At 34.0% G+C, this 24,388-nt stretch overlaps 1 protein-coding gene across 3 annotated transcripts in view; it reads right to left on the bottom strand.

Moving 5' to 3' along the window:
• LOC143067780 (neo-calmodulin-like) overlaps positions 1–24,388 on the bottom strand; it is a 146,783-nt gene that overhangs the window by 95,924 nt on the left and 26,471 nt on the right. For 2 of the 3 annotated variants that reach the window (XM_076241321.1, XM_076241320.1), the window contains exons 3-6: positions 18,976–19,009; positions 17,491–17,634; positions 10,556–10,798; positions 7,840–8,377 (exon numbers count right to left, since the gene is read on the bottom strand). In XM_076241321.1, the coding sequence (XP_076097436.1) occupies positions 8,352–8,377; positions 10,556–10,798; positions 17,491–17,634; positions 18,976–19,009 (447 nt within the window). In that variant the 3' untranslated portion in view covers positions 7,840–8,351. Of the gene's footprint in view, positions 1–7,839; positions 8,378–10,555; positions 10,799–17,490; positions 17,635–18,975; positions 19,010–24,388 lie in introns of those variants that run through there. The other variant, XM_076241322.1, reaches the window with a different exon arrangement.

Raw genomic sequence — 24,388 nt, 5'->3', positions numbered from 1 at the left:
ATAAGTCAGTATGACCAAAATAGTCAATTGACCCCCTAAGGAGTTATTGCCCTTCATAGTCAATTTTTAACAATTTTCTTAAAATTTGAAGATTTTCAATAACATTTTCTGTGAAAGTACTGTTATAGATAGAGATAATTGTAAGCAGCAAGAATGTTTAGTAAAGTAAGATCTACAAACACATCACCATCACCAAAACACAATTTTGTCATGAATCCATCTGTGTCCATTGTTTAATATTCACATAGACCAAGGTGAGCGACAAAGGCCTTTAGAGCCTCTAGTTTCGTTCCAAATTCGATTTGTCATAATTCTTACATAACATGAGCAAATCAACCGAATGGAATTAGTTAAAGAGAACATAAGTTTATACACCTTTCTGTTTATGTTGAATTCATGCTACTGTGTTAGCTCTAACCGGATTTTCCTAGAGAGAAACCAGTTATTAATTTGAATAAGTGTGACAACCGGTTGACTGAAAACCTGAGAACCATTCAACTTTTAAGATTTCAATAAGTTGACCTTTCCCACTATTGCCACTATAGCCAGAACAAAACATATTGGTTGATACAATCATTAGCAGCAATAATATATGAATAGAACAATGTATATTCCAATTGAGACTGTTCAGTATTCGCAGGCAGGAGTAAGGAAACATATATAGTGGCAAATTAAATATAGATGAGTATGATGCTGTTCTGCTGCTGACATTATACTACATATATGTTTTTAATCTCGCAGCAAGCATTTTTTTACTTCTGCAAAACAGTGTCTTAATTCCAATTTGTGATGTATAAATACATAGGTTTGTACGGTCTGAATAGGGAAATTTAATGTATTGGTCAAGGCAATGGTATTTTTCATATTTATCTAATTAGGCAGCAACAATTTCATAGCTCGAGGGCGATGTTATTTATACTTTATGTATTGCTTTACCCTAGCAACACCACTGTTCCTTTCCACTAGTAAACCAACGACTTGAATATACTGAAATGCTCGCCCAACATGTGTGTAAGTAGTTCTTGTGGTCTCATAGCTTCTATACATAAAGGAAATTCAAAGCTCAGAGATGTCACATTCACTCACTTTTCAAATATGGGTAAATACAGAACAGCATTTTTGACACCTACAACTTACAAACTAGGTATTGTCATTGTAGTAGGTAAATCGTAAGTCTACATAGACTGGTTTCCGATAACGTCCAGTTTTAAACTGTAGGCGCAATTGTAACTTCACTTTTGATTATATTCTTTTCATACTTTGATAGACAAAAGTATCTTATATCTCTACCTGTGCGAAATTTACATTCTGACGTCAAACGCGCGATTCTACGTCAGAATTTATTATAATCTAACCATTCGGTTCCTGTACTTAAAATCTTTCAATCTTATATTGGCGGATTTAACAGATAAAACACAAAAGTAAGAAAGCAATGAATGAGGCTGTTAAATTTGATTTATGCCTTCTTTGTAAAATATTATTTTTTTTTGTTGAGATTAAAATTATAAGTCTAGGGATGGCAACGAGTACTCGAGTTCTCGGGTACTCGGTCGGAAGGCCTAGTACTCGATTACAGTTTAAGGACTCGGACACTCGTTTGCCTGTTATACATCTTGAGATATTTCTCTTCACATTTTCACTCACTTTAGTTCCATTGAAAAATCCCCTTTTAATACTAAATCAGTTAATAACAAAAAAAAAGATTATCCTGATGCTACTATTTTTTATAGTAGTACCAGCAACGTCATTTCCATCTGAGGGAAGGTTTTCATTTGCACTACTTGTAACAAAAAATAGAAAGTCAAACAGTCTATCGTCTGAAATTGTTGAACAGATCATATTTCTAAACAAGAATAAAACCAAAGTGACCTGCGGTGAACCCTACGCAACTGATTAGAGACATTTTTAACGGTGTTTGGACACGATCAACACCTTAATGGATTAAAAATTAACTCATCACAAGCCGTAAATTCTTACATTTGTTTGTTAATCAGACTTCTATGTAAACATGATTGGCATGATATGTACACCTATACAATTAAACGAGAAGACCTCATTTTGTGTGTCGCTTCTCTTCCTTCCAAGATAAACTAATCATCATGCCTCTGTGTTCTATAGGTAACATGAATAGTCGCATTTGTCATCCATTCTTATAATTATTTAGATTGAGTTATTTTTGGAGAAAAACGACAAAATAAGAGTCCAGATATTAATTCCGTCATCAGACGGACTTTTTGTCAGATAAGACTTCCGGTTTGAAACATGCACAAGTACAACCAATCGTATTATAGATAACAAAAAGGAAAAACAAATAAGCCAATCAGAGCGTTCTCTATATCATGGTGTTTAGATCACAAAAACCACAACTATTATACCTCCTTAGAGAGGACAATTATTTTTCGCGTTTATCTACATGTAAACTACGATTATACTACTTTAATATATAAAGACTCTCTGTATTCTGTCTACTGTTTTCTTTGAAATGTTTACTATTTAAGGGGTCATACCAGTTGCATATATATTTAAGTAAGTAAAACATGTGGAAACAAGAATATGTCTATAGTACACGGATGCCACATCGGCACTACATTTACTAAGTTTCGAGTTGATTGGACTTAAACTTCATCAAAAACTACCTCGACCAAAAACCTTAACCTGAAGCGGGACAGACGGACGGACGGACGAAGAACGAACGCCGGATTCACAGACTAGAAAACATAATGCCCATAGATGGGACATAAAATGTATTCTTGAAAGTAAAAGTAGTGATTTGGGAAAAATTAAAGTAGGGTAGAGATTAGAGGGAGGCAGGACCTTTTTCCGGGACGTCGGGATCGGGTGTTTTTAAACTCGGGATTTGGGGATTGATCCTTACGGGATTTCATGTTTTCAAGCCCGGCATTTCGGGCTCAGGACCCCTCCGACCACCCCTCAAATTAGCATTAGTCGGTCTTAGTTATTTATACAAGATTCATATCCTACCATTGGCATGCTAATAAGGCTCTCAAAAGATAAAGCACTGATGGATTGTCCTAGAAGCATATTTTTATTCGATATATATATAAACAGATACATTTATTTCATGTTTGAAGCGGTGCAAATTTTTAATTTAATTTGACTTTTATCAAAAGATGCATTGTATGTAGCAAAGGAGAAGAATGATTGTGGTCTGAGGCCAGAAACACAAAAATAATTGAATTTAACGCGGAAAGGAAACAAATATCGGTCTTTGGAAAAAGGGAGAGCGCTTTTTTTTTTTACAAAAAAATCATCCTACAACAGTTCACAAGCTGTATATGCCCGCGATTTCGCGGGTGTGTTCTAGTTTGAATTAATTTAATTACTCTGTATTTGAAAATTAACTATTTTTATTGTTTAATTTTTACAATTTAAAGATAGGAGAAAATACGAGAGCGACATTCAAACACACAAGTCGAAAATAAACGGACAAGTTCATGGCTAAAAAAAAATAAAAAACATGACAAACAAGATAGTGCAAAACAACAAAACACAGAAAAAGATAAGACTGAGCAACACGAAAAAAGTAATTTGAAGTCCAATATTGTTGTTGACAATTTATGGACAAGTCGTAATATGAAAAATACCAACTCATCAGGAACAGATGGTACATAAATTATTTACTTTGTCGGACTTTATATGCAAATATTTTTGAGTTTATTGGAATAAGTTCACGAACACGTACACAAACAATAATAGCTATTATGATAGGTTATTTATAGAAACAGCGGTCGGTAATTCATTGTTAAATTGACACAACAAACAGAGGATAAAGCTGTGCTTTTAGTACGGTTGTCTTTCGTTAATATGTAATATGAAAGGTAATGACCAAAACACTGCATCCCGCCTAAAATCGAAACTTTTCTATAGACGTATAAGATTCATCCGAGTACTCGCGAGTACTCGAGTATCATGACCGAGTATCCGAGTATTTAATTTCAGATCTTTTGACATCCCTAATTATAACACAATATTAACTGCTGTACCCCTAATTCTTACATTTTTACCTACTATGAGGGTTTGATTTGTTCACGCATCGTTGTCAAAGTAATGGAAATTGATGCGACTGGCGTACAAGTGAGAGGTTTAGCGCTATTAAACCAGGTTCAGTTCATCATTTTCTACATAAGAAAATGCTTGTATCAAGTCAGGAGTATGACAGTTGTAATCCATTCGTTTGATGTGTTTGAGCTTTTGATTTTGCCATTTGATAAGGACTTACATCTAGAAATTGACAATGAGGTTCGGTTGTAAACAAAACTTTACGACAAAAGAGATGATTTCAGCTTCCCAATTGTGAGATTTGCTAAACGGACGCATTCACCAGTTGGTTGACCATTATGGAATAATCGTTTCACAGATGATATGGGATATACTCCTTATGCCTGACTACAATCCCGTTCCCTTTTCACGAATGTGACTTACCGAATAAGACTATTTACCGGGTTCTTTATAACATGAGCAACACGACGGGTGCCACATTTGAAACAGGGTCTGCTTACCCTTCCGGAGCATCTGAGATCACCCACCAGTTTTTTTGGGGGTTCGTGTTGCTTAGTCTATAGTTTTCTATGTTGTGTCTTGTGTACTATTATTTCTCTGTTTGTCTTCTTTTTCTTAGCTATAGCGTTCAACTTGTCTGTTTATTTTCGATCTATGAGTTTGACTGTCTCTCCGGTATCTTTCGTCCCTATTTTACATAGTAGGAATAGCAGTTGCAAGCTCTTAAATACCGAACAACTTTGGAAATACATATTCCATTTAGGTTTCAATTTTTGTTAAGGTCGTTCTAGCTTCTACGTCATTTGTTCTCTGCATAAAAAATGGGTTTGCTATGAGTCATAACAATGTGTTAAGGAAGGTTATCAAGTACTCTTGCTGACTGTTTCCTTATACATGACAATTTTTAGCACCTTTTAATTCAAATTCGGCTAAAGAAGTCGCTATAAGCATTCTTCGTAATCATATCTCATTAACATGTTCTCGCCCTGATTTGCATGCATCATAGGCGTTTTTTTTTTGTTGAAATTTTGTATCATCAAGTTCTAGTAAATCTAATATGTATGCCTGAATTCAACAAATACAAATTACCTAATTTGTCGGATATATTTTTACGAATATTAAAGGGGTGTCAGATAAACTGCTGCGCCATGAGCGCATGATACACCGTCGTCTTGTTTGTGAAGTTGTATGCAATAATCATAAAAAAGTTTGTTTTTTTTAAAACTCAATAACTGTAAAATAAAATTTGAATCATCACCAAAAAGTATACAGATCTCTAGATTAATATAACTAAGAAGTGTGTAAAGTTTTAAGCATAGTTTTTGAGATACGACGCGACATGTGAATAAAACACCCCCCTATTTTAGTTATAAAGTGTCGTATCTCCAAAAGTTTAATTCTCATGTTAACCAAAAAAGTTTCATGAAATTTAGATAAGTAGTTCTCAGGTTACGGTGCGACATGTGAACGCCGAACAGACAGACGGACAGACGACATTTGTATACCATAATACGTCCCGTCAAAATTTTGACAGGCGTATAAAAATCCATACTCATGGCGCATCATCGTACGTTTTCAGTACAAGCATAACCACGATATCTTTTCTTTCAAACAGCGATATACTACTGTTGCCCTTATTTAGGAAAGTACAAAACGTTAATGTTCCCTTTTCTAAAACACATGATTAAATCAAGACTTGGATAAAAATTCACATGATTTTTACAAACTCTTACACTAAAAATAACATTTATTCTCGTGAACTGGTTAATTTTTGGACTCAACCCGGAAATTTTGTTTAGTTAGGGGTCATTTAACAATACTTAGGAGAAACCACTTGACTTTTGTATAATATTATCGTATTATGGTATTGTTGTTCATCATATAATTGCGACATTTCCGCCAATAGGATGTATCTCGTGATTTCAAATGGTTTTTTTTTCTCTAAAGTGGTTTTCTGACAACTGTCAGGGCAAAGTTCAAGTATTTCCTATATTTGTTTTTAAGTTATTAACATGTATTGTATGATGAGAAAAATGTCAAAAAAATATATTCCTGTCTATTCAAATTTCTTACTCTAAGGTTCAAAACAACGGTGTAGAGAGATTCATCATACAAAATATCCATTACAATAAATACTTTTATAAGATTCAGTCAAGCTTATTTTATGTGGATTGCAGATCTCGGATTGTTTCTCTGTAATTTATTTCCATATTATAGACATTAGGTGAAAAGTAAAATAACAACAATGCCGAACTGCAAAGAAAATTCCAATAGGCAAACAAAAAAGCTCAAATACATCAAGCGAATGAAAAAAAAAACTATGAATTTTAACACGTTCTTTACAAAGCTGTTTATTGTTGAAGGTCGTATTATATTGATGATGATGCAGCGTAAATCAATCACCAATCAATAAATGTGTTATGTTGCTATCAGAATATAAAATTATGATTTGTGTTGCTTAGTTGCTGATTCGTTTGCTTTTATGGACTTTCCGTGTTGAATTTTCCTCGGAGTTAAGTATTTTTGTGATTTTACTTTTCAATAAACTTTCCTTTTACTTGCATTCAGAATTATTTGGTAGTTTCGATACTAGTACTCATTTTCGAATTAGCAAGTCTGGTATATTGTAAAATTAAACATAGTGTTGTAATATCGGGTTGGGCTTCGGCTAATACATTTCGAATTGTTTCACCTTCATCATGTCTTCTATTAATTCCTTTGTTGTATGGTTCTTCATCAAGGAAGTTTCATTGACAGTAATGATATTTACTTAATGAAAACTCGTCTAAAGGTTTGATCCTTTTATACATATGTACGCATATTCTATACATTTATTTTGTATATTTATTTGCTGTTTAAAAAAAAATATAAAATACAGAAACACATATCTTCATTTCGGTGTAACAAAAGAAGACGCATAAATTGATAGGATTGAATTTAGAGAAACAAATTATAACTATAAAAACTCAATTTGTATGTGCCAATCTACAGTTTCTGGGAGAACTAATTAGGATAAATTGCCTTCACCAAAAATTGCATTTATCTTTGAAGCCTCTTATGAATTGAGATATTAACCTTTATTTAAGTTTTTACTACTATTAGATGTGTGGCAGATAAGGTAAGAATTGATACAATTGCAATAATTAAAAAGTCATAAACTAAAACATGTAAAAGGAGACAGGTCGTTGGGTTATATCCATTGCAGATTGTGTTTAATGCTCAAAAAGCAAAGACTATATTACTTCCATTATAAGGTATGTAATGAATACTTTTCCAGTATCTACAATATACATTATTATTAATATCCGTAAAATCCTGTATAAAAACTCACAACTTATAGGTGTATCATGTGTAAATTTGAAATATATGCATTGATTGAACGTTGATGTGTAATGTCACATTCAACTCATCTGTCTTGATCATGTTGTATTTCTTTATTGGTTGAGGATGACTGAATAGTACCCTGAGAAAACAACCGATATCTGCAGGAAACCTGGCAATCCTTGTCAATACAGATCAGAGTCAAACTTTACTTAGGTGGGCTTTGGACTCACAACCTCAGTGTTGACAGGATAGTGATCACTATAAATGATTCTGCAAAATCTGCTGTAGAATATACTTGAAATAGATAAATGAATAAAAACTATATACCTTGACGAGAATAAAGGATCATGTGAGGATCCATTTTACATGTCCCATTTACCGTAAAAGGATTTTTATTTATTAACACAGTAACAAGTATGTATCAAAACTGCGTGAAATACCATTTCAAAAAGCTAACACAGCAAAGCCGACTGTTAAACAATTATCGACTTAAAATACATTTTGCGGATTTATTTTTTATGTTCACATACTTTAGCATCACTGAAGAGACATGTATTGTCGAAATGCGCATCTGGTGCAGAAAAATTGGTACCGTTAATGTCATTACAATGTGTATGTGACGAAATCAAGCAAAGTATACTAACATACAGACAGATTGTGAGCTTGAAAAGAGGTTGTTATTTGTTTCTTCTTAATATCTTAAAATTAAGAAAACATTATGTTCGACTAAATAAATAAGGAATAGGACAAAAACATATTTTTAGATTTACCACACGCAGTGAAACCGGAGTAGTTCTTCGCATATAATTCTCCCACTTATATATATGCACTGAAGAACGAAAGATAACTCAACTCAAAATGTAGAGATGAAATTGTAGGATCATCATAGCAACTTATTTTTTTACTAACGATCTATGAATGTGTCTTTATAAAAGTCGATTTAGCACCATTATCAACTTCAGAATAGTTCTAAGTCTTGCTTTCTTCTTTGCTTCTTTATAACTGGTTTATTTTGTCAATATTTTGACAAATTCTGGAAAATAAATAAAAGGGATGTAGCATAAACGAGTTACTTAGTATGCAAAATATACGAAATGTTCACTTTCTAAATATCTACCTAGCTACATTATATAACTTACATTGCATTTAAATAGAAGAGTCACTTTCAAAGCATTAGAACAATCCTAGAGGAATATTCATTGAATTAAACATAATTATAATTAGCATGCTTATGCTGTATAATTTACAGAGGTAATCACATGTTTTGAGGGAATTCAAGTTTATGTACACTATGTATCCCATTTAAGTGAATAAAAAATCAGTATTGGTAGAAAATAGTCTCTGCAACATGGCGCAATCGGAATGGAGAACGTACATTGTGTGCCTTTCTTTACAGGAGGCGTCAGATTTAAAGTCCCAATTCCGATCTGTCGTTTCTGAGTATACACCACGTACATTTCACAATGCCAATTTGAACACCCTCATTCCTTATCTGCATGGTTTTAATATTATGACATCATACTTTTTCAAATGTGCAATTAAACAAAACATTTATTCTGGTTTAAATTACAAGTCTTCTCATTTAAAAATAAAAACAGAAACATGATCGCCTTTAATGTGTTATACAGCTTCGGTGAAGTTGAAGATCATCTTTGTCTTTTTACTGTATATGTACGTTTATAGTGTTTTTACAAGATGCGCAGATAGGCAATTACTAATTGAACTATAGAATATGCCTAATATATATAAAGAAAATGTTGGTGAGAAAAGGAGCAACGTTGGTTCCAATTAGAAAGCCAAATATATGCTGAATATCCTGATACCAAACGTAACAAATATGTGTTCAATAAAATAAAAACAAAAACATCATGTCAGATTTACAATCTCTTGACACAAAATATTCAGACATCTATCCAAATTATATTTGCAAAAAATACCGCTAAAACAGCTGCTAGGGGTCGTCTTCAACTTGCACTGAGATTTGTGCATTTTTGGGGTTTTTTGTTTGTTTTTGTTTTTCATTAATGTGTCAAAGGACTTATCGTGACTTTTAGATGAAGAACAGCAATAAACGCGCAGTGTCTTTGTTTTTTGTGTGGTTTTTTCATTGCTGTGCAAATACTGACTTTAATTTTGTGTCATGGATGGATACCCAATATGCTTTATTTGAGTATTCTTTATTCTTGTTTTTTATACAACAATATATTCGTGTTTATTCAAAGAACAGTCAATTATTCACTAAATGTTTTATAAGGGCTATTCGTATTATTTTTTGCTGTAAAAACAAAATAATATATCTTTCCCTATGTACGTCACTGTATCAGAAGAAAGCAGGGTTAATACAATAACAATTACTAGACTAAATTTCTTATTAGTTTACCGTCTTGAAAATAGTGGTTTCTGATGAAGTAACATGTGTTGGTAAATCAATGACATTCTGCAGACCTGTATATATAATACTAGTTGGAATTCTAGCTTTAGTCAAGATTGATTAGCAATCATCCCATAATAGTGATAATGTGCAGATGTTTCAATGATAGTACAAATAAAAATAAAACCCTTATTTGTTTATTTCACAATACTGCCCGTTTATTGGAATTACACAATTGCATTGCCTGTAACGTTTTAATCTTTACTTATATGTGACTTTGAGATGATTAACAAGTTTGATGCAAACCGACAACATCTGAACAGTTCATGAAACAGTAAAATTGTCTTACCGAAAAAGATAAGACTATCGTGAAATTATAAAAGCCTCTTCCTTCAAAACCTTACTTCAAAACCTCGCATTTTCCACTTTATTAACTGTTATCCTTTTATCGTTATCATGTCTTGTCGATATCTGATGTTCAGGAATCTTATGTTCAGTAGTTGTCGTAAGTTGATGTGGTTTATAAGTGTGATGTGGTTTATAAGTATTTCTCGTTCCTTGTTTTTATATAGATTAGACCGTTTGTTTTCCCGATTAAATGGTTTTACACTAGAAATTTGCATGGCCCTTTAAAGCTTGCTGTTCGATATTAGCCAAGGTTTCGAGTTGAAGACCGTACTTTGACCTATAATGGTTTACTTTTATAAATTGTGACTTTTGACTTGTCTCATTGGCACTCATACCTCATCTTATTATATCTACTTGTCAATACACTATTATAGACTATACAATTATGTTAAGAACAATCTATCATTCAACATTGTATTATATGCTACTAACCTTGGTAGTTAATGCATCCATCCCCGTCTATATCTATCTCTTTCATTATTTTCTTTATTTTCTTCTCCGATATTTTTTCGCCAAGTCGTGCCATCGCTTTTTTAAACTCCTTCACAGTTATCAAACCATTGCCGTCAAGATCAAACGAATTAAATGCCTTCCTGTATTCGTCTGTCTGCAAAGTTTGTTCTCTTTGTTCGGTCATCATGGAAACAAATTCTGCAAACTCTATTGTCCCACTGCCTATATATAAGTATTCAATAGATGCAATGTTACACCTATCTTGACAGTAGTTGGTGTTTAAAACACCAAGTCACAAGCGTTATTGAACTGATTTCACACAAGGGTTATTTTTCAAAAAGTTATGCAATTTTTATTTTTACTTTTCAGTGTCACAGCCTTACAAGTCAAGTTGTTTTTAGGTTATAACATTATCATTACGTATCTGAGGGTTTTTTTTATACAAGAAGGCTCAGAAATAACTATTATACATGATTTAAAAAAACACATTTGTACGTATAACAAGATGCGCCTATGACCTATGCGTCTGATATCACTCACCAAAAATAATGCCATTTTGATAATTATAGTTTTCTCCTTATCAGTAATTTAAAAACCAATTTGAAGAATGAATTATATTGATATACATTTTTAAACATTATAATAAATACATATCTTCTAGTATTTGAAATCATACACCAATAGAATTTATCACATTTTTTTTAAGATAAAATTAAGAACAGGACATTATTTACAAAATATCCGTACTTAGCCGTCCTCCCAGGCCCTACAACTCAATTGGTTCTCCTGTAAATGGCGATCACAACATCCATGTGCATAATATGATTTGTTTATTGATTTAACTGTTTACAATTTCTTTATATCTCTTTGTAATCAAAATAGAACCCACACATTATGGCTAGTACAATCATCATTATAAAGGGCAATAACTCCAATAAACAGCAAAATGACAATTTCTGTCACGTATCTTTATTGATATATCATCAGTATGTTTCATCTATGTATACTGTTCAATCTGCTTTTTCAAAGCGTTACATGTTTTCCCTAGCACCAGGTCGATACCTCTACTAGTGGAATGCTAAGTCCCGAGGGTCATAATAAATTACTCAGTACTGTTATGTTTAACCTAGTATTCTTTCTACATTCAACGTTGATAAGTATAGATTATCGGGTTTTCTACACATTGATCTCGTAAAATAGCAACCGCTTGACACCATGTGAAGCATTTTTGGCCAGTGACTATTACTGTTCTGTTCGCCTTCCCTAAGACAGTTTTACGCTTGACGAAATAAAGCTTGATAACTTCTCCTCAGACATTGTAATGTCGCAAATAGTAAATTATTTATTATAGTGACATGTGTTTTTCACAAAATATTATATAATACAGTGAGCTATAAAAACAATAATTAGAACACCCGACCCTTTGGGTCTATAAGTCACTTTAAACATAAATTTCAATGGTACGACGAACAAAAATGAATAAAATGTTATCGAAAATGTTCATATAAAAAGTTTTTTCTCTTACTGAAAGCTTAGCTTGCAATAGATATTTAGCAGCTTTTCTGGGATGTTGACATAGTAAATATTTAAACTGTTCTTCATTTGATAGTATAAATAAATTGTCTATTTGTGAGAAATTTTGCAGTCGCAGATAGTTATAAAAGTTACAGTTTATAAGGAAATGAAATTCGTTTTCCACACAGTTATCGCTACACATTTTACACAAACGGTCACATTCGTCTTCACCTACAAAACGACCAGTTTCTAACCTGAGAGGAAGAATGACACACCTGAGTTGCGCTATTATGGATCTTTCAGTACGGTTAAGATTAAGTTCAATGTATTGTTCACAGCAGTATTCAGATTTTATGAGCCTGTATGTTCGTAGTTTCGGAAAGTTTGTTAAACCTTTCTGCCAATCTGCGGAGCATTTATCTTTGAGCAATGTTTTACACATCAGTGAATCGCATGTGTTTTTTTGTAATAAAATTACTCTCTAGTCCTATAACTGACATAATGTTTTTCACTTCGGATGACCAATTGTTCATGCATTTTTCGTAGTCCCAATTGAAGACGCGTTTACATATACGAGTGTCGTCCATTGATATAAGTTTGTTCCAATACCTTATCATATTGCACCATCGTCGTTCCTTTGAGTTCACCCAACCAACTTCACCGTTTATTGCCAATGTCGGTGCAAATTTATGGACGCCAAGAAAATAACGAATTGCTTTGTTTTGGATTTGATTCAAGCAAGCAAAGTCTTTGTATCCCCAGATCGAAGAGCTGTAGTCAAGCACTGGTACTACACAAGAGGTAACAAGTTTCTCAAAAGTTTTAATTCCGAAGTCTTTTAGATAATGCCTGCTCTTGTTTCAAAGCCGTGATATGTGCAGGGAGATATAGCCAAAGGGAAGGACGATGAATTTAGATATCATTCAGAAAATGGAGATTTCAACTCAACCATGCAAAGATAGCTTTAGTGGATATGGCTAGATCCCTTCTGGGTTTTTTAGCATCACAACTATTCAAGTATTTATACATCCCTGACTTTTAAATATCAGGGTTTCGAGCAAGACCACATGTAACACTAAGTGCCGCGTATAAACTCAACAAATTTAAACATGTTTTGTTTTTGTGTACAAATGTTGTGTATTTCATTATATGTTCGCAATGCCAAAATCGAAATATTTAGTATCACTACAGACATTTTTCAGGTTATACATAGTATAATGACATGATTAGATATCTTAAAATTTTCAGGATATGGTTGCATATTATAGACATTAGACATTTTAGACATTATTCTATTAAACCAATCATGGGCCCTTGTCGGGCAAGATACAAAAAACATCATAATAAAATGATCGTATAAACATTAGTGAAATACACAATAAGTAATACACAAATAATAAAATTGATAATATGAGCAATGTAGGATATAATTAAGGTAAGAGGCATTGAGTGCAATGAGATCGATTTAATATTAAAAGAATATGATATAAAGTTTATTAATACGGGAAAAAAAAGAGTAAAAATAGAACCAGGAATATAGTATCTCATTCTGCAGTAGTTCTCCTCATGACCAGTGCACAGCAGTGAGGAACTTTTACATCACAACAATGCAAAGGTCATCAAGGGGAGGTCCTTCAGAACTAGCTACAGATACATGAGATTACTCCAATAGTGATTCTCCTCATGATTAATGCACAGCAGCAAGGGTTGACATTGCTACTGGGCAACATTCATCAAGGGACGGTGCTCTAGAATTCACTATATAGAGAAAATATTAAGTTCAAATTACAAGTAGTAGAGGGAGATAAATCCCATTAAAACTTTTCAAATTTCTTAATGAACATGCATAATTCTGATAATAAATTCTCATCTTCATTATTCATTAACCATATCAGTTTTTGGTTAGGGTCAAGATTTTTAAAATTCTTGCAGCAATTATTTATCATTGTTATCATGTCTTTCGTTTGGTCCGATAAACTATCACAGTTGAAAAGAAAATGTGTTTTATCTTCGACCTCATTACTACAACATCTCTTACATATTCTATTGTGTCAGAGAGTATTACTATATCTACCTCTCTCTATAAGTAAATGGTGAGCAGATATGCGAAATCTTGTTAGACTCCGTCTATCTTCAAATTTTTTAACAATATTAAGATATTTTTCAAAACCAAAATTTGATTTAAAGGTAACATATGTGCATAGTTTTCCTTCTGAGTGAGTTTTGAGATTTTTTTCCAAATCTTTCAACATGGCATTTCTTAGTTTTCTGTTGTCAATTGGTTTAGCCGTGTCTGAGGATATTTGATAATTATTAATCAGTGAAAGAATTTTTTCAGATGACATATACTACGACGGTTTCTTTGACTCATACAATTTCTTTGATTCTATATATGCATTATATAACAATGGAAAGTTATTGTCTGATTTTTTCTAGTCTGTAATAGTATTTAGTCATTGCTTTAATCATGTTAAAATATATTGGTAGTCTTCCCAACTCAGTTAATACTACAAAATTGGGTCTTTTTTGGAGCTCCAAGAATAAATTTACAGAATTTAGTATGAAATTTTTCAGCAGGTAATTTAGAGTAAATATGGTCAAATGAAAAAAATTCCATTTCTATATTTAGATGACATTGGATTAAAGGCATCCCATATCTCACAGCTGTATAATAGGATGGGTTTGATGGTATGATCAAAAACATGCATGCTTGTTTTGACTGAAGGATGCAAGGATAGAAATTCTTAGCTTAAAATAGGTTTTTAGTGCCTTTTTATATAATTCATCCTGAGCTACTGTAAAGGAGCCAGATGCACAAAAATGTATACCCAAATATTTATATGAATTAACACACTCTAGTTTTACCCCATTTAGCATAAAATCATATTTGTTAATCAATCTACCTGCCTTGTTGAATATAAGAACCTTTGTTTTGTTTGTATTCACACTTAAGCACCAATCATTGCAGTAATTTTGCAAAATGTCCAAATATTTTGGCAAACCATTCGGAGATGTTGACAATAAAACAATATCGTCAGCATACATAAGGCAGTGTAAATCTTGATCATTTATTGAAACTGGGTCTTCAGAGTGTTTTAAATAGTTTGTCAAATTATTAATAAAGATCTTGAATAGGTTTGGACTAAGATTGTCTCCTTGTTTCACCCCCAGGTGCGTTGAAAAGGAATTTGTTAGGTTTTCATTTACTTTTACACATGATTTACTTACTTCATACATGCTTTTAATGATGTTGTAAAAAGAAGATCCCACCCCAATATCTAGTAGTTTCAATTTGATTCCAGTGTGAATAACAGTATCAAAGGCCTTTTTGAAGTCAACAAAGCAGGCATATAGTCTACCACCAGGGTTATTACAATATTTATCAATAAGTGTCTTGATTACAAACATGTGGTCAGAGGTCCTAGCTTTCTTTGTGAAGCCAATTTGGCAGCCATCAATTATTTTGTGTTCGACTAGAAATTTGTCAAGTCGGGAATTTAAAATAGAATTAAACAATTTTCCTATTGAACTAGTTATGGTCAAACCACGATAGTTATTAGGATCAAGAATATCATTAGCCTTATGTAAGGGTGCAATATATCCTTCTGCCCATTTTTCTGGATAAATGTCATTACTTGCATAAGAGTTGAATATTTTTTTGAAGCAACCAACTAAAATACTTTGGCTGCATTTAATCATATTATTTGTAATATTGTCCAACCCAGGGGATTTATTCCACTTTAATTTTGAGATGGCAGTGATAATTTCATTATCAGTTATTATAAAATCTAATTCATTAAAACATTTCGGGGATATCTCCGCAGATTTTAAACTCTCCTCAAGATGTTTAACCCTATCTAAAAAAATATCATTAACCTTATTTAAATCTTGAAAGTGATGAAGCCAGTCAGATGGTAATATATTGTTAACTGAGGAATCATGATTTTTGTCCTGTAACTTATTAATCAACCCCCAGTATAGTTTGGGATTGTCCTCATGAAGAGTTTCTAGTTGTTCTAAAATATCTGCCTTAAAAATTTTCTTTTTGGTTTTTCGGCATTTTTTATATTCCCTATATAATTTGTAATAATGATTTTTAACCATTGGATCTTTCGGGTTAGAAGAGTAAATTTTTCCATAATTTATAAGATTCTTTCTCATTGAGTGCAAATCAGAGTCAACGAAATTTTTGTGTTTCTTTTTCTTTTTCTTATATTTAGGTTTTTTTTCAAAGATTGTTCAGCAGCCTCAATGAAAATGTTAGTTAGTTTAACTGAGGTCTCATTTATGTCTATTTTTGAAGTAAAATGCCCCTTAAGCATGAAATCTGATATTTTTGCAAGTACAGATGGAGAAGTTAGAGCCTCCTGAAGCACTGTAGCTGAGTTCTCTGACCACATGTATCGAGAAGGCATAGTATGCAAATCATGATCAATACAATCATCTCTTAAATTAGCACTAAATTGGGCTGACATTTCCCATTCAATTAACAATGACAATCAGATAATGTAGGTACAAATTCAGCAACTCTTAAATACAGAATATAATCAAGGGCACTCTCCGACACAATAGAATAGTCTACAACACTTGCTCTATTGGGAGTATAACAGGTATAATTACCATAAAAGTGTACGCCCATTTAAAATTCTGAGCTGATGAGAAATACAAAATTCACATAAATCTTTCCCTCTACAATCAAGCTTTTTGTCTCTGTTTTTACGCAACATAATATTTTTATCCAAAGGATATGAATTATATAAAGGAAGAAAATCTATTTCATCTTGTATAATTAAATCAGGGTGTGATCCAGCTCTGGCATTAAAATCACCACAAAGAAGTATATCGGCATCTTTACAAAATAATGTGATATCATTTTATAGACATTCAAAAAGTTCTATGTCTCCTTTCTTTGTGTAAGTGGATGTCACAGGTGGGTAATAAATAACACAAAAATATAGGTCTCTGTGAAAGCCAAAGAATTTTTTTTCTAATTTAACCCATTGATAATCAGTGTTAGAATTTTTCAAAATTTTCACATGATCTTTTATGTGAGGTTTTCTCAAAATGGCTATTCCACCATAATATCTATTGTTAGCCTTAGTGATAGGTCTACATACAGGATAGTAGTTAAAAGGGCCCACATTTTTTATATTGCTATTATAACCAACATGGGTTTCTACAAGGAATGCTAGGTCATATTTTGAAATTGAGTCTATAAAGGTTTTATCCTGGGTTTTATCAATGTCATAACAGACAAATTAATCACCGAATGTATCTAATATTGATATAAATATTGACAAAAATATATCCCATCAATTGTCAGTATAAGAAATATAAATGGATACATTTGAAATAAGTCTATTGATATTTACTGATAATTTTAAATTTACAAATCATACCGTCTTTGTCGACTCGCCTCATAATTCTTTTAATTTCTGCATCCGATGGGTTCTTTCCCATTGATTTCAGGAAGGTACGTAACTCTTTACAGGATATTTTCCCATCCCCATTGGTATCAAAGGCACGAAAGGCGTCTTTATATTCTATCATTAAAAAAGAAAAATATTCCTCATCTTTGAACGTGATCTATTTTGTTTAAAATAAAATAGCACAATACAAGTAGACTAACAAAATGTTTATCAAAGCGTCGCTGTTTGAAGTGATATTGCATAATATATGTAGAGTGTGATTTGTGAAATCTTGAAAGTCACATAAACAAATTAGAGAACAGAACTTTGACCTCAGACACCAATAAGTAGGGGAGATGTCCGTACAAGTGACCCCGTCTATTGTTTCTGTTTATTCAAAATTGGTATTCATGTCTGAAATAAATATCATAAGTTTGAGCAAAAACAAAAAGTTTACTTAATTGTTCCAGATAGACGTGAAAAGAGAGAATTAGTTCTTAAAAAATATCTTAAAGGATTTCAAACCTATACCCATGGCAAGTTAATGTGCAATGCCTGTCAACATAAAAGCATTGCATATAATACAATAAAATTCCACTTGCTCAAACTAGAATTTGTTCAGTAATACAGTGTATTATGTCTGTCGTCGTTAAAATAGCCTAGAATATAAAGGGTTTCTTTTACAACTTGCATTGGGAGTTGTCTCATTGACACTCATACCACATCTTCTTATATCTATTGATTGTTTTAACAAACACAAATAGACCCACATATATGCTCACTACCAAGAATTCAGAGTATATAATATTGCTTGTATCGATATTCATCTTTAAAGACGTTTTTCTTGAAAATCAAGGATTCCACTAAAAGCTATAGACAGTAGACAAGATTTTGTAATTTGTTTCGTATCATATTGAAATGGTGCCTTCTTATAAATAATAAAATGCAGCCAAGACTTTTCAAAATTGGAATATAAAAAACAAACTTTCCGATAACTTTTTTGCATCAATGTTTGATGAAATGTTATAAATGCCGACAGTGCTTTTAGGGACTTAAGCTCTCTCTTTTAGTCTCTTTCTTGAAATGCTTCGGTTAAACTACTTGAGAATTTGTGTTTAAAAAAAAAGATATACCTTCTTATTTATTTTTAAATTGAGAACATTCACTAACAATAAACGGAATATTTATGGGAACAAAAATGACACAATGTTACACAAACCACCTGTGGTATATTATAAGGAAATTTTAGAGACATTGCTTCATCGTCTCTTAATCTGCGTCTAATCTCATATGCAAAATTTGATTTAGCAACAGGAAACAGCTATCCGTATCAAACAACTACGACCTTGAACTTTGAGCTGGGAACATATCCAGGACAGATATATAATGAAAAACAAACATCACACGTGTTATAATTTAGAGTATATGTACATCGAAGTTCTTAAACTGAAGTGCTAAGAATCAGAAAATACTTACCGTTTATCTGTTCCTTGGTTGGTGGCTTTTCAGCCTGTAATAAAAGAAAAAAGTGAACTAAATCTAATACGGAATATATTATCGCGACAATCCAATAATAAAACGTTTTTGTTGTTATGTCATTTGGCATCCGTCGTCCGTTAACAAAAGTATTCTGAGACTCCTCTGAAAAAAACGGTTCCAATTGGAACCAAAACTAGTCTACATTCATTATTAGAGTATCTGGTTTAAAAATTGTATCAAGTTGGTAAGTCGACTTCTTATTGAAGTTATTGCTCGTAAGTGATATTTTTTCTTATTCGTCGTTTATGCCTATTAACTAGAAAAAATAATAGATAGATACGAGGAACTTTAAAAAGCAAAAATGATCAGCAAGTCAAAATCTTCAGGTGACCATTATTGGACTTGTTGCCCGTAAATGGCATTGTTTACCATTTGTTTTAAAATAGATAAACAGAAACTCTAAAATAGAACATTTATCAGCAGGATAAAATCTTCAAATATGGCTGAAATTGTCAGTTAACTCTTAATACTGGTACCCTCCTTTGATACTATTTACAACTAGAGGTTCCAAGTAGCCTGTGTCGCTCACTTGATATTTTTATTTACAATTGATGCATCAAATAATGCAACCGTTATATTTTTGCTTAAGTTTCTGAGATATAAGTCAAAAACTGCAGTTTACCCCTATGTTCTATTTTGAGCCGTATCTGTCATATTTGTTGCAAACAGGATCATCGGACACATTTTTAAACTAGATACCCCAATGATAATTGTGGCCAAGTTTTGTTTAATTTGTCTCAGTTGATTCAGAAGAAAAGACTTTTGTTAAAAATTACAAAAAATAAAGAAAAATTGTTAAAATCTGACTTTGAATTTTCATGTTTTTTACATCTCTTATTGCGATCATGGCCTAGAGGGACTGCTGTATTACAAGTCGTAATTAGGACGTCATATTAGAATATACATTTTGCCCCTATGTTCTACTTTATCCATGGCGGCCATCTTGGTTGGTTGGCCGGGTCATGGAACATATTATTAAAACTAGCTATCCCAATGATGATATGTTGGTATTAGTATTGATGCACTCATATGGTCTTTTCATCGGAAATGAACAAATTTATTCTGAAACCAGTTCTTTGCATGATACAGGTTATGTTCGTAAATATCGTATATTTTAACCAGACTCAAGCTAGCGACCAATCCTAGCGACCAATCAAGCTAGCGACCAATTCTAGCGACCACTAAAGAACATAATGAGAATCAACTTGTCAAAGAATCATAATGTGGTATATGAGAAAACCACAAAACGACATAATGAAACAACGTTCTGTTAAAAATAATATGGCTACCAATACGGTGTATATTGTTTTTTACCTTTTTAAAATAACTAGAGATATCCATCATATCAAGTCTGAAGGGACACTACAACATCAATGTCGTCTGTAGCCTAATGTACTGACTAGTTTGCTTGCTAAATGTCTGCATCAATATAAATCAGTAAAGGGAGAACCAAGAAAATCGTAAAAAGTCAAAATATCGTAATTCTATAGAAAAACAAAGGAGATAGGGTATCTTTAATCAGCAAATGCACAGCGAAAAATACACAAAGGGCAAAGGAACAATCTTTTTTAGCGAACGATTTTTATTCCCCTACATAAACATATACTTTATGTTATTATATATGTATTTATAGAATGAAAAGTGCGCTCCTCTACGTATTTTACTCTATAGAGAAGGGCATATACTATATATTGAGGTCTTCTTTACGTTTTATCGGTTTTCCAAACTCTTAACCGAGATGGTAAACAAAAAACAAGGATTGCAAATAAACTATTAAAAACGGATCGTATATCCCCCAATCACATAATAGTTATATACGAGTAATTTACGGATACGAAATGAGAATAAAAAGTAAACGAATTAAAGTAGAAGAAAAAAACCAACAGTGTTTGTCTATGATGATTTGCTCGCACAATTATTTTCCATAAATAATTTTAAAAAGAACATATTTTAATAAACATTTGTACCTAGTTTCAACTTGATCTGACTACAATGTCGTCTTAGATTCAATCTAATACAGTATAAATGGATGGATACACGGAAAAACGAACGAACGAACACACCTACAGATCAGATAACATTACGGTCTTTACTGTTGTATGCGTAGCATAGAATAACTATTTATTGTGAGTTGACTTAAACTCGTTCCTGTGTAAAATGTATAAGCTTTCAAATAAACGAAATAAGAAATATCTTATGTTCGAAAGAATTACTATATACTGGCTTTCTATACATTCGGCATCCTCAAATGGTCCGAGTACACAGTTATCGTCCTTTGATTTTTCGTTGTCCACGAATATAGTCCTTAGTGCGGACAGAGTGTTATTTGCCATTTTTTTTATACCCCTTCCAAATGTATTTCTTCATGTTATATGCCTAAAATAGCAAGTAAGGGGGATTAAAGCACACTGTAAAAAAAATTTGGGTCATGATTTTTAAAGTAAAGTAGTGATTTGGTCCGGTTAATTAGAAAAGGTTAAAAAATAGCACATCGGAAGCTTTCAATAGATTTCAGGACCCCCATAACATAAAATTGTCCATATTTGGAGGGCCAAGGAATTTTTCTTTAATATTTGGATGTTATTGAAAAAGTGTAGGTGGGATTCAATTCCCAGAAGGTTTTAACCCCCAAAAAATCATTCCAGTGGGCCCTGCTCTGATTTATTACCCTTCATTTGAGCCATGTCCGGTCTGGGACAAGCTTTCAATCCCACTAGGTGTGGGAAAAAACTTTGCCGTAGGGAACTGTACAGAAAGACTGAAAAATGAGCCCATACCCATAACTGTATAGGTACCTCAGACTTTGGATGGCCAGTGAAGTCTTCAGGTGCACTTTCCCACCCAGGGATTGATACGAGTTGAAGATATGGATAATAGCTTTCAATCTAACCACCTGCGGTCAAGAACTTTGCCGTAGGGGGATGGGAGTAAAGCGACTGCTGCCACCACCCATAATGGACCAAAATGAGAAATTGAGTATGTTGTTGTCAGCTTCCGGTGCACTTTCCCACCTGCGCATTTCCATGAATAAAAGGGTCTGGGACAAGCTTTCAATCCCACTAGGTGTGGGAAAAAACTTTGCCGTAGGGAACTGTACAGAAAGACTGAAAAATGAGCCCATACCCATAACTGTATAGGTACCTCAGACTTATGATGGCCAGTGAAGTCTTCAGGTGCACTTTCCCACCCAGGGATTGATACGAGTTGAAGATATGGATAATAGCTTTCAATCTAACCACCTGCGGTCAAGAACTTTGCCGTAGGGGGATGGGAGTAAAGCGACTGCTGCCACCACCCATAATGGACCAAAATGAGAAATTGAGTATGTTGTTGTCAGCTTCCGGTGCACTTTCCCACCTGCGCATTTCCATGAATAAAAGGGTCTGGGACAAGCTTTCAATCCCACTAGGTGTGGGAAAAAACTTTGCCGTAGGGAACTGTACAGAAAGACTGAAAAATGAGCCCATACCCATAACTGTATAGGTACCTCAGACTTTGGATGGCCAGTGAAGTCTTCAGGTGCACTTTCCCACCCAGGGATTGATACGAGTTGAAGATATGGATAATAGCTTTCAATCTAACCACCTGCGGTCAAGAACTTTGCCGTAGGGGGATGGGAGTAAAGCGACTGCTGCCACCACCCATAATGGACCAAAATGAGAAATTGAGTATGTTGTTGTCAGCTTCCGGTGCACTTTCCCACCTGCGCATTTCCATGAATAAAAGGGTCTGGGACAAGCTTTCAATCCCACTAGGTGTGGGAAAAAACTTTGCCGTAGGGAACTGTACAGAAAGACTGAAAAATGAGCCCATACCCATAACTGTATAGGTACCTCAGACTTTGGATGGCCAGTGAAGTCTTCAGGTGCACTTTCCCACCCAGGGATTGATACGAGTTGAAGATATGGATAATAGCTTTCAATCTAACCACCTGCGGTCAAGAACTTTGCCGTAGGGGGATGGGAGTAAAGCGACTGCTGCCACCACCCATAATGGACCAAAATGAGAAATTGAGTATGTTGTTGTCAGCTTCCGGTGCACTTTCCCACCTGCGCATTTCCATGAATAAAAGGGTCTGGGACAAGCTTTCAATCCCACTAGGTGTGGGAAAAAACTTTGCCGTAGGGAACTGTACAGAAAGACTGAAAAATGAGCCCATACCCATAACTGTATAGGTACCTCAGACTTATGATGGCCAGTGAAGTCTTCAGGTGCACTTTCCCACCCAGGGATTGATACGAGTTGAAGATATGGATAATAGCTTTCAATCTAACCACCTGCGGTCAAGAACTTTGCCGTAGGGGGATGGGAGTAAAGCGACTGCTGCCACCACCCATAATGGACCAAAATGAGAAATTGAGTATGTTGTTGTCAGCTTCCGGTGCACTTTCCCACCTGCGCATTTCCATGAATAAAAGGGTCTGGGACAAGCTTTCAATCCCACTAGGTGTGGGAAAAAACTTTGCCGTAGGGAACTGTACAGAAAGACTGAAAAATGAGCCCATACCCATAACTGTATAGGTACCTCAGACTTTGGATGGCCAGTGAAGTCTTCAGGTGCACTTTCCCACCCAGGGATTGATACGAGTTGAAGATATGGATAATAGCTTTCAATCTAACCACCTGCGGTCAAGAACTTTGCCGTAGGGGGATGGGAGTAAAGCGACTGCTGCCACCACCCATAATGGACCAAAATGAGAAATTGAGTATGTTGTTGTCAGCTTCCGGTGCACTTTCCCACCTGCGCATTTCCATGAATAAAAGGGTCTGGGACAAGCTTTCAATCCCACTAGGTGTGGGAAAAAACTTTGCCGTAGGGAACTGTACAGAAAGACTGAAAAATGAGCCCATACCCATAACTGTATAGGTACCTCAGACTTTGGATGGCCAGTGAAGTCTTCAGGTGCACTTTCCCACCCAGGGATTGATACGAGTTGAAGATATGGATAATAGCTTTCAATCTAACCACCTGCGGTCAAGAACTTTGCCGTAGGGGGATGGGAGTAAAGCGACTGCTGCCACCACCCATAATGGACCAAAATGAGAAATTGAGTATGTTGTTGTCAGCTTCCGGTGCACTTTCCCACCTGCGCATTTCCATGAATAAAAGGGTCTGGGACAAGCTTTCAATCCCACTAGGTGTGGGAAAAAACTTTGCCGTAGGGAACTGTACAGAAAGACTGAAAAATGAGCCCATACCCATAACTGTATAGGTACCTCAGACTTATGATGGCCAGTGAAGTCTTCAGGTGCACTTTCCCACCCAGGGATTGATACGAGTTGAAGATATGGATAATAGCTTTCAATCTAACCACCTGCGGTCAAGAACTTTGCCGTAGGGGGATGGGAG

This window comes from Mytilus galloprovincialis, chromosome 3, assembly GCF_965363235.1.
Source record: "Mytilus galloprovincialis chromosome 3, xbMytGall1.hap1.1, whole genome shotgun sequence".
NCBI classification, from domain to species: domain Eukaryota; kingdom Metazoa; phylum Mollusca; class Bivalvia; order Mytilida; family Mytilidae; genus Mytilus; species Mytilus galloprovincialis.
The sequence above is the reverse complement of the archived record's forward strand: the minus strand, read 5'-3'. Positions and strand labels throughout refer to the sequence as shown.